Source organism: Mytilus trossulus, chromosome 1, assembly GCF_036588685.1.
Source record: "Mytilus trossulus isolate FHL-02 chromosome 1, PNRI_Mtr1.1.1.hap1, whole genome shotgun sequence".
Lineage (NCBI taxonomy): Eukaryota > Metazoa > Mollusca > Bivalvia > Mytilida > Mytilidae > Mytilus > Mytilus trossulus.
This window is the reverse complement of record NC_086373.1, coordinates 22,939,172-22,951,740: the sequence shown is the minus strand read 5'-3', so window position 1 is coordinate 22,951,740 and position 12,569 is coordinate 22,939,172. Positions and strand designations below refer to the sequence as shown.

At 31.2% G+C, this 12,569-nt stretch overlaps 1 protein-coding gene across 1 annotated transcript in view; it reads left to right on the top strand.

The window, feature by feature from the left end:
- Window positions 1-12,569, top strand: part of LOC134719036 (pre-mRNA-splicing factor 18-like) — a 25,958-nt gene extending 13,389 nt beyond the window's left edge. Inside the window, exons 6-10 of the mRNA XM_063581968.1 lie at window positions 1,885-1,953; window positions 2,388-2,528; window positions 9,911-9,982; window positions 10,470-10,625; window positions 12,102-12,569. Of these exons, the coding sequence (XP_063438038.1) occupies window positions 1,885-1,953; window positions 2,388-2,528; window positions 9,911-9,982; window positions 10,470-10,625; window positions 12,102-12,191 (528 nt within the window). The 3' untranslated portion in view covers window positions 12,192-12,569. The remainder of the gene's footprint in view (window positions 1-1,884; window positions 1,954-2,387; window positions 2,529-9,910; window positions 9,983-10,469; window positions 10,626-12,101) is intronic.

The following is a 12,569-nucleotide window of genomic DNA, read 5'->3' as shown; positions in this document are numbered from 1 at the left end:
ATAACTATATATATAACTAATTTGAAGTGCCAACTAATATCTATTCAATAAATAGATAGGTAATGGTACAAGCCATCCACAGGTTCCAACGCTTGAAAAAAGAATACAGGTATGAAAAGATATTACAGATAAGAAAGGAATTTTTTGGCTTAAACTATAAAACATGCAGATAAAAAGGTGTGCTTGATTTGGGTTTGTCATTTGTCAAGCGTCAATGTGATATGATTATGAATATGAAATATTAATTCATGTATAGAAAAACATGATTAACAAATAACAATAACAACTAGAATTGCCATTGCAAGTAATAGCAGATGTCACCCTTCCCCCTATTGCCACTAAGCGGCAGCCATTTTGAAAACAATTTAACAGTGAATGCAGATCAACACATTCATGACATTGTGATAAATCTTTCTGTAAATTTTGAGTACATTTTAAGCATTGTCAAAACTTTCACATTTCTTTTGTTTCCATGGCAGCGGCAGCCATTTTGAAAATTCTGAAGTCAAAAGTCTCATCTATACATGGTAGTTAACAATAATATTAAGTTTCATTAAGTTTGAAGCATTTTGGAAATATTTGACATTTCTGCAGTTTCCATGGCAACAGTGGGCATTTTGGAAATTCCAACTTCAAAAATCTCATGCAAACTTGACAGTCAACATATATATTAAGTTTCACCAATTTTGGAGCATTTTGAAATTTTTGAAATTTTTGACATTTTGGCTGGTTTCTATGGTAACAGATACCATTCCAAATTTCTAATGGCAGACACCACATTGGTACATGGGAAGGAACATACCATCAAAGTTTCAATGGATTTGACCTACCATTTTAAGAAATTAAATGCCACTTTAAGGTTTTTGAAGCATTTTGACCATTTTTGAGTTGTTTCCATGGTAACAGCAGACATTTTTGAAATTCCAATGCCAAATTGCACATCTAACAATGTTGCTCATCGTTACTCTGGAGTTTTATTAAATTTGGAGCATTTTGATATTTTGGAAATTTTTGGTGTAGTTTCCATGGCAACATGATAGTTCCAATGATTGCAAAAATCATCCAAAACCAGTATATGCCCGGCACCTACATTGTATCAAAATATAATGATTCTAAGTTAAAGCAACTCCAAATAATACATTATAACCAAAAACTGGAATTTTTCACAATTGTTCCGTTTCCATGGTAACGGCAGCCATTTTTTTGGTCTTAGACCCTACTGCAACCCGAAATTTGGTGTTCCTCATTATAGTGAACTATCATTACGATTGGTTCCATTGGCTCCGAGAAAACTGCCGGACAAAATAGGTGGAAGAATAATAATAATACAGAAAAAGAAACATAGGAAATGCAAAATGTCAACCGACATTGTCGATCTGGTGACATAAATATATAGAAATATTAAATGTGGTATCATTGCAATTTAAAGTTAAAATTCAATTCTTAGCAGTAATATCCTTGATCTGTTTTAAAAGAATATATAATTGTGTATTTCTTCTAAAAAAATAAAATTTAAAGTGTTTAATGTTTTGTACCAGACTGGCACACTGACCCTGATTTTAAACATAGCATTACTAGTTCACAAGGTAGCAGGCTTTTGAAGTCTTGTCATCATACCTAGACACATTATTGAACTTCTGGCCTGCCAGTCTTTGTACAGACTCTTAAATATAGTATGCTTAGCTAAGAAGCAGCAAATACCAATTTACAAGACATTAGTTTGACATACCTGGGAACAAACAGACAACCTTTCACATTCACATAGAACATGCAGCTATTGTTTTTGTAAAAAGTTTGTTCTGTGGAGAAGACATAATCTGGACAAGGGAACCAAATCTTGAACTTTGAAGTCAATTTAATGATTAATTTTAATATCTTTTGTAGAAAATGCAAGAAGAATTGGCTCAAGGTGATTCAGAGAAAGACATGGAAATTTGCCTAAAGTTTTTAAAGGTAATACTTAAGTCATGTAATGCACTTTCTTACAGTACTTTTTAACCCCTCCCAAAAAATGCAACGCTATTCTTTTGCTGTTTCACATGGAATCCATGCATGTCATTCCAATTGTTGTCTAGAATTGTTTTATTTATGTCTGTAGATATTAAGCTGAATGTATAAAAATAACTTACAGAACATATTTTGTTTTAGTTCCTCACGGAATTATGGCCCTTACAGCAGTGAAAAGCATTCATGTTTATACAACAGATCCAGTTTCAATAATTTTAAACATTCTTAAACTTTAAATATTATACAGTTACTTAGTTTCTAAAATTATTCAGAAAAGTTACAAATGTGTTTTTAACTATGAAAGGTGTATTTTTAGGAAACTTTTATATTGTGCACTACCTTAAAAAGACTATCTCCTTAATTTCTTTTTTCAATTGCAGTATATACTGAAAGGATGGGGAGATAGATTAAACAAAAAAACACAAGAGGAAAAGACATCTCGGAAGGGTCGTGAAGAATATGCTATACAAACACAGACAGTAGCTTACATGAAACCTCTTTTTAAAAATCTGAAGCATAAGGTCAGTATATGTTCAGGGTGTAAAAATAATAACTCTGAAATAATTGTGGCTTAGAATTGTCATTTTTAGCAGCTGCTTAAACTGTACATACAATATGAAACAGTGGATATTTGGCTTACTATTGAATTAACATTTTTCAATAATTTAATTTTGGATGTAACGGGTCTTCTGATTGGCTGATGTTATTTTGTTATCAGCCCACAGGCATATTTAAGTCATGTGACCGTGACATCATCAACGTTTTTTCATGGTTTTCTACAGTTTAAAATGGAATTTAGAATTAAATTATAAGAAATGACTATAATACAATTTTATTGTCTATTCGAAATTACATAAAAAATTTGGTGCACACTGTTAAATAACCTGCTACCGGTGTCATATGGTATTTTGAACCCCATGGTAAAATGACCCCGGGGTCAAAATACCGCTATGGTAAATTGAACCCCCCCTGTATGGAAAATTGAACCCCCCTGTTTTTTTCATTCTAGATGATTAATAAAACATTTAACATTACATAAAAGCTAATCAAATATTAAAAATCATTTATACAAGAAGGGGAGGTCAATTTTCAATGATTGGTTAAAAGAAAAATATTTGCTTGGTATAAGTGCTCTGAAGTCTTAACCAACAAAATTTCATTCAAAAAACTTCTTAAAGCATTAAAACTAGACCATGTAGCTTGGACACTATACTTCTTTGAAATTTAAAATATTTATATAGAATGGTAGACTTTTAGATTAAATTCTCCATGGAGAAAAAGGGGGAGGGGGTCAAATTACCATGGCTCACTTGATTTTAAAAATTAAATTTTCAAAACATCTTTTCAAACTAATAAAATAAATACAAACTACTAATTGGAGTATAATAAATCTGTCAAGGAGTTACAGTAGCAAGATATTTTAACATGTCTTTAGATGTATAGTAGGGGGTTCAATATACCATGGTCAATAACATGGCTAAGTAAAATTTTCAAAATATCTTTTCCAGCATGTTAAATACAAACAAACTACTTATTGGAGTATTAAAACTATGTTTTGGAGTTAGAAAAACTTAGATTTTTAAAATTCAAGGTCTATAGGAGGGGGTGCAATATACCATATGGAAGGGGGAGGGGGTCAAAATACAATGGAATTTTTTTTCTTCAAAATATCTTTCAAGCATGTTTTAAAAATGCATTCAAACTACAAATTGGAGTAACAAATATGTTATGGAGTTAGAATAGCTAGAATTTTTGAAATTGACAGTCTATGGTAGGGGGTTCAATATACCGCAGGGGGTCAAAATACAATGGCTGCGTAAAATTTTCAAAATATCTTTGCAAGTTTGTTAAATGCATACAAACTACTTATTGGAGTATTATTACTATGTTAAGGATTAAGAATAGCTGGAATTTTTGAAATTGAATGTCTATGGTAGGGGGTTCAATATACCGCAGGGGGTCAAAATACCATGGCTAAGTAAAGTTTTCAAAATATCTTTTCCAGCATGTTATATAATATATACAAACAACTTATTGAATTATTATTTCTATGTTAAGGAGTTAGAATAGCTTGAATTTTTGAAAATCAAGGTATATATTTCTCGTTTTGTTTATATAGATTAGACCGTTGGTTTTCACGTTTGAATGGTTTTAGGCTAGTAATTTTGGGGCCCTTTATAGCTTGTTGTTCGGTGTGAGCCAAGGCTCTGTGTTGAAGGCCGTACTTTAACCTATAATGGTTTAATTTTTAAATTGTTATTTGGATGGAGAGTTGTCCCATTGGCACTCACACCACATCTTCCTATATCTACTATAGAAGGGGTTAAATATACCGCAGGGGGTCAAAATACCATGGCTAAGTAAAATTTTCAAAATATCTTTTCCAGCATGTTGAATACATACCAAATACAAATTGGAGTATTGTTACTATGTTAAGGAGTTAGAAAAGCTTGAATTTTTTAAATACAAGGTCTAAAGAAGGGGGTTCAATATACCGCAGGGGGTCAAAATACCATGGCTAAGTAAAATTTTCAAAATATCTTTGCCAGTTTGTTAAATACATACAAACTACTTATTGGAGTATTATAATTATGTTAAGGAGTTTGAATAGCTTGGGTTTTTGAAATTCAAGGTCTATAGTAGGGGGTTCAATATACCATGGTAGGGGGGGGGGTCAAAATACCATGAAAAAATTTTTTCTTCAAAATATCTTTTCCAGCATGTTAAATGTATACAAACTACTTATTGGAGTATTATTACTATGTTAAGGATTAAGAATAGTTTGAATTTTTGAAATTGAATGTCTATGGTAGGGGGTTCAATATACCGCAAGGGGGTCAAAATACCATGGCTGAGTAAAATTTTCAAAATATCTTTTCCAGCATGTTGAATACATACAAACTACAAATTGGAGTATTGTTACTATGTTAAGGAGTTAGAATAGCTTGAACTTTTGAAAATCAAGGTCTATAGAAGGGGGTTCAATATACCGCAGGGGGTCAAAATACCATGGCTATGTAAAATTTTCAAAATATCTTTGCCAGTTTGTTAAATACATACAAACTACTTATTGGAGTATTATAATTATGTTAAGGAGTAAGAATAGCTTGGGTTTTTTGAAATTCAAGGTCTATAGTAGGGGGTTCAATATACCATGGTTAGGGGGGGGGGGTCAAAATACCATGAAAATATTTTTTCTTCAAATTATCTTTTCCAGCATGTTAAATGCATACAAACTACTTATTGGAGTATTATTACTATGTTTAGGATTAAGAATAGCTGGAATTTTTTAAATTGAATGTCTATGGTAGGGGGTTCAATATACCGCAGGGGGTCAAAATACCATGGCTAAGTAAAATTTTCAAAATATCATATAGCATGTTATATACATACAAAAAACTTATTGAAGTATTATTACTATGTTAAGGAGTTAGAATAGCTTGAATTTTTGAAATTGATTGTATATGGAAGGGGGGTTCAATATACCGCAGGGGGGTCAAAATACCATGGCTAATTAAAATTTTCAAAATATCTTTTCCGGCATGTTGAATACATACAAACTACAAATTGGAGTATCATTACTATGTTAATGATTAAGAATAGCTGGAATTTTTGAAATTGAATGTTTTGAAAAAAAGTAATTTCTAACGCCTTAGTTATTATACTCCAATAAGTAGTTTGTATGTATTTAGAATGCTGGAATAAAATTCTAGCTATTCAAACTCCTTAAAATAGGTATAATATTCCTACAAGTAGTTTACATGTATTTAACATACTGGAAAAGATATTTTGAAAATTTTACTTAACCATGGTATTTTGACCCCCCTGCGGTATATTGAACCCCTACTATAGACCTTAAATTAAAAAAATTCTAGCTATTCAAACTCCTTAACATAGTTATAATATTCCTACAAGTAGTTTACATGTATTTAACATACTGGAAAAGATATTTTGAAAATTTTACTTAGCCATGGTATTTTGACCCCCCTGTGGTATATTGAACCCCCTACCATAGACCTTCAATTTCAAAAATTCTTTCAATTCAACTCCTTAACATAGTTATAATACTCCAATAAGTAGCTTGTATGTATTCAAAATGCTGGAAAAAAATGTTTTGAAAAAAAATAATTTCCATGGTATTTGGACTCTCCTGCGGTATATTGAACCCCTACTATAGACCTTAAATTAAAAAAATTCTAGCTATTCAAACTCCTTAAAATAGGTATAATATTCCTACAAGTAGTTTGTATGTATTTAACATACTGGAAAAGATATTTTGAAAATTTTACTTAGCCAAAAATATTGACCCCCCCTGCGGTTTATTGAACCCCCTACCATAGACTTTCAATTTCAAAAATTCTTGAATTCTAACTCCTAAACATAGTTATAATACTCCAATAAGTCGTTTGTTTGTATTCAAAATGCTGGAAAAAATGTTTTGAAAAAAAATAATTTCCATGGTATTTTGACCCCCCTGCGGTATATTGAACCCCTACTATAGACCTTAAATTTCAAAAATTCTAGCTACTCAAACTCCTTAACATAGTTATAATATTCCTACAAGTAGTTTGTATGTATTGAACATACTGGAAAAGATATTTTGAAAATTTTACTTAGCCATGGTATTTTGACCCCCCTGCGGTATATTGAACCCCCTACCATAGACCTTAAATTTCAAAAATTCTTGCAATTCTTACTCCTTAACATAGTTATAATACTCCGATAAGTAGTTTTTATGTATTTAAAATGCTGGAAAAGATTTAAGAAAAAAATTTAATTTCCATGGTATTTTGACCCCCCTGCGGTATATTGAACCCCTACCATAGACCTTCAATTTCAAAAATTCTTGCAATTCTAACTCCTTAACATAGTTATAATACTCCAATAAGTAGTTTGTTTGTATTCAAAATGCTGGAAAAAATGTTTTGAAAAAAAATAATTTCCATGGTATTTTTACCCCCCTGCGGTATATTGAACCCCTACTATAGACCTTAAATTAAAAAAATTCTAGCTATTCAAACTCCTTAACATAGTTATAATATTCCTACAAGTAGTTTGTATGTATTGAACATACTGGAAAATATATTTTGAAAATTTTACTTAGCCATGGTATTTTGACCCCCTGTGGTATATTGAACCCCCTACCATAGACCTTAATATTCAAAAATTCTAGCTATTCTTACTCCTTAACTTAGTAATAATACTTCAAAAAGTAGTTTGTATCCATTTAACATCCTGGAAAAAATGTTTTGAAAAAAATCATTTCCATGGTATTTTGACCCCCCTGAGGTATATTGAACCCCCTACTATAGACCTTAAATTTTAAAAATTCTAGCTATTCAAACTCCTTAACATAGTTATAATATTCCTACAAGTAGTTTGTATGTATTGAACATACTGGAAAAGATATTTTGAAAATTTTACTTAGCCAAAAATATTGACCCCCCCTGCGGTTTATTGAACCCCCTACCATAGACTTTCAATTTCAAAAATTCTTGCAATTCTAACTCCTAAACATAGTTATAATACTCCAATAAGTAGTTTGTTTGTATTCAAAATGCTGGAAAAAATGTTTTGAAAAAAATAATTTCCTAGTATTTTGACCCCCCTGCGGTATATTGAACCCCTACTATAGACCTTAAATTAAAAAAATTCTAGCTATTCAAACTCCTTAACATAGTTATAATATTCCTACAAGTAGTTTACATGTATTAACATACTGGAAAAGATATTTTGAAAATTTCACTTAGCCATGGTATTTTGACCCCCCTGCGGTATATTGAACCCCCTACCATAGACCTTCAATTTCAAAAATTCTTTCAATTCTAACTCCTTAACATAGTTATAATACTCCAATAAGTAGTTTGTATGTATTCCAAATGCTGGAAAAAATGTTATGAAAAAAAATAATTTCCATGGTATTTGGACTCCCCTGCGGTATATTGAACCCCTACTATAGACCTTAAATTTAAAAAATTCTAGCTATTCAAACTCCTTAAAATAGGTATAATATTCCTACAAGTAGTTTGTATGTATTTAACATACTGGAAAAGATATTTTGAAAATTTTACTTAGCCATGGTATTTTGACCCCCCTGCGGTATATTGAACCCCCTACTATAGACCTTAAATTTCAAAAATTCTAGCTATTCAAACTCCTTAACATAGTTATAATACTCCGATAAGTAGTTTGTATGTATTCCAAATGCTGGAAAAAATGTTATGAAAAAAAATAATTTCCATTGTATTTGGACTCCCCTGCGGTATATTGAACCCCCTACCATAGACCTTAATATTCAAAAATTCTAGCTATTCTAACTCCTTTACTTAGTTATAATACTTCAATAAGTAGTTTGTATGTATTTAACATCCTGGGAAAAATGTTTAAAAAAAAATAATTCATGGTATTTTGACCCCCTCCAGTATATTGAACCCCCTACTATAGACCTTTAATTTCAAAAATTCTAGCTATTCAAACTCCTTAACATAGTTATAATATTCCTACAAGTAGTTTGTATGTATTTAACATACTGGAAAAGATATTTTGAAAATTTTACTTAGCCATGGTATTTTGACCCCCCTGCGGTATATTGTACCCCCTACCATAGACCTTAAATTTCAAAAATCCAAGCTATTCTAACTCCTTAACAAAGTTATAATACTCCAATAAGTAGTTTGTATGTATTTAGCATACTGGAAAAGATATTTTGCAAAATTTTATATAGCCATGGTATTTTGACCCCCCTGCGGTATATTGAACCCCCTACTCAAACCCTCTAATTAAAAAAATATAATAGCCAATAAATTGTAAATTAGATTATCTGCAATACTATTTCTCAAAAACAGGGGGGTTCAATATACAGCAGGGGGGTTCAAAATACCATATGTGAAAAATGACCCCAGGGTTAAAATACCATGCGGTATAATGACCCTGGGATCATTTTACCGCATGGTATTTTGACCCCGGGTTCAATTTTTAGGGGGTTCAAAATACCATATGACACCGGCTTTATTCAGTGTGTACCAAATGTTTTATGGTATTTTTTCATAGACAGAAAAAATATTACAGTCATTCCTTAATGACATCCGTATTACAAGCTTAGTTTAAGGCAACAACACCAGATGTTTAAGTGCCAGTCTGCCTATTAAGAATCAGGCAGTGGTGAAAACATGACAAAAAAAACCCACCCAATTTGACATTGATTTTAGTTCATTTTAGTAAATGTAGTTATGCACGCAAATAACATTAATTTCCGTTTTCTGTTCTGGTAATAGAACTTAGAAGATACAATTTGGTTGAAATGCACTCGAAACTAACGAATAAGGGGAGATAACTCTGTAATTTGTTATCATTGTAACAAATTTTCTAATAAGTTATTTGATATTACTTAATTCTTAAACTTTAAAATTATTTTCAATCATATTTGACATTATATTTGCATATAAAAAGAAGATGTGGAATGATTGTCTATGAGACAACTCTTCACATGAGACCATATGACACATAAATTAACATCTATAGGTCACAGTACAGCCTTCAACAATGAGCAAAGCTCATACCGCATAGTCATCTATGGCCTCAAAATGACAAATGTAAAACAATTCAAAAGAGAAAACACAAGTCTTAATTTATGTACAAAATAATTTACAAAAAATAAATTAGTATCCAAAAGAAAAAACTGAAGTCTTAATTTATGTACAAAATAATTAACAAAAATAAATAAGTATCCTCATGCATGTTTTTTTTATACTGAGCCATTTTATTTGTTATTCATATATATTCATTAACCACAATCACAATATTAAATTAAATGCACACATAATATTCTGAACTTACAGTATTTTTAAGTCATCACAATGTATGACTCATTGAGTTAAAGTTGCATTTAATTTTTTTTCTTCAGAAAGTAGAAGAAGACATTTTAGACCCAATGGTTAGCATTATAAAGCAGCTTTTGAAGAAGGACTACATAAAGGTGTGTTTTTGTCACTAATGAAAATATTGAAAATCCAGTATTTAATGTTAGGGGCGGTTTGTACTTCTGAAAATATTGAAAATCCAGTATTTTATGTTAGGGGCAGAGATGTACTTTCACCCTCTACCAGTATAAGAGGACCTGATTTTGCCACAAAATTGGGTGCTCTTTTACCTTTTTTTTTTTATGTTTTTCATATTTTTTAAGGTACATAATTTTTAATATCAGTCAACCAATCAAATTTTGTGTTTAAATGCATCTAGTATGCCATCAATTATAAGGGTCTGCTGTAGTCAGTTCTAAAAATAATAACATTTGCCCATTTAGATTTATATATGGATATCCTATTAAAAAATGTAGCCACAGATTGGAACTTTGGCAAAATAAAATAAAAAAATACTTACTGTAATTTTATAAACATGAAATCAATTTGACAATTTATTTGAATTCATTGTATATATATGGAAACCATATTTATACATTTCAGGCAAATGATGCCTATTTAGAGATGGCTATCGGTAATGCACCTTGGCCAATTGGTGTAACTATGGTGGGTATCCATGCTCGTACTGGTCGTGAAAAGATTTCTTCAAGATATGTAGCCCATGTGTTGAATGACGAAACCCAGAGAAAATACATGCAGGTTAGTCAGTTTTATTACTGTAACATATTATCTGATGCAAATATCTGGAAAAAATGGTGTACAATGTGACAGCAGGCGACTGCCAACGGTTTCCATACAGTAACTTATGAACTGATAACTAAATGAAGATAAGATATTTCAAATTCATGAATTTACCAATTGTTGTTCAAGAGTTCTGGTCCATTATAGATTAGAAAATAGGTCACAAATTTTGTAGGACAACCAACCCAGAAAATACCATCAAAATACAATGACTGTCATTTAATAGCCCATTTCTTGAAATTATGTTATAAATGTAGATGTGAATTAATCAAATTCAGCACTTAACCCCTAAGCACCCAAACCCGCCTGTAGGGGTGATGGCAACAACCATTCTTTGATGGCCTGTATGACCCTCAATAATTTTTTTTAACTGCCCCAGCTGAACTGTCATGTTAACAGGGACTTCATCCAAGCAGTTCATGGTCCATAAACTCTTCTCAGATCTCTGAAAATATGGCACTTTGAAAGCTGTTGAGTTCAAAATCTGAAAAAGTAGCCTAAGTCAGGTGGGGTGGGCATTTTTTTATGGCCACTACATAACTGATAGTGACTGTAGGTATAAACTGTTATCATAAATGTGTGCAAATGTGGTACAGGAACACAAAGAGGTATAATATGGCCAATAGGAATCTAGTCTGTAAAATGTAGGTCACCGTTTTGTCAAAAATCTGTAAAAACAGACATTTAGGCACCTGACTTGACAATAATAATTCCCCAGCAAGACACTTAAGTCTCATGTTCTCCCAGTTAGCATGCATGGACTGCTATAACTATAGGGTAATACTGGAATGACAAAGAAGCACAGCTTGATCAATGTTCACCTCTCAAGGTCGTTTTAAAATCGGAAAATAGACTGATAATGACATTTTTTCAGTGGGGGTGGGTTTAAACCCACGAGAAAATATCCATAGTTTTATAGATGAGCAACAGTTACAGCATCAAGAGTCTGCTAATTTGCATATAATTTGGATATGATTGCAAATTTTCATAAATGCTGGATTTTCCTGGAAATCGCTGGGGTTCAAATGAGTTAAAACAATTATTTAAAGAAAAAAATAAATTCTGCTATTCAAGATTTTTCTAAGGTGGGAAATATTTAATGGAAATTGCTGTTGCACAAAATTTTCCTCTAGCAGTATTTGTAAGACTTATATAAGCTCAAAGTAAGAAGAAGAATTAATCAGTGAATGATTGTTTGTAGACAGCTTCATAATGGAATGAAGCACTGTTTTCTGTCATATTTCTGTTACAGATTTTTGGAGGCTAGAATTCAGATATAATTATAATGATCATTGGGTGAAATGTCAATTATAAATTTCATTGAATAATCTTACAGTTAATTGAAACCAGGTATGGTATCAAATAATACTATTAGTGAGCTATTGATAATTTTGATAATCATGATGAAACATTTTTATTTTTTTTTATTTCTAGGGTTTAAAAAGATTAATGACACAGTGTCAGAGACTGTTTCCTACGGCACCATCTAGAAGTGTAAATTATGAAAGAGAGAAGGATGCATGATATTTGATGTACATACCGACTCATTAAAATAACTTTTATTCATGACAGTGTAAAAATGGTATTAAGAGTGACTCAAACATTAAACGACCAGAATTTTAACACACATCATTAATTCATAGGAGACTGGAGTATTGTGTTTATCATATACCTAATCATTTATGCCCATTAAGTGTATTTCAAAAACATATTGTTCAATTGTTGATATTGAAATATTGGCTTATTGGAGACTAAATGATCTTTTGTACTGGCATATCAGAATTTAAAGAATAGTGTATCTCTTGTACTGAATAAACTAGATATAGTATTGATATTATATCAAGATCATTATAGACCAGAATGTCAGCTTGATACAAATAAACAGAATCATGTTATGTTTTA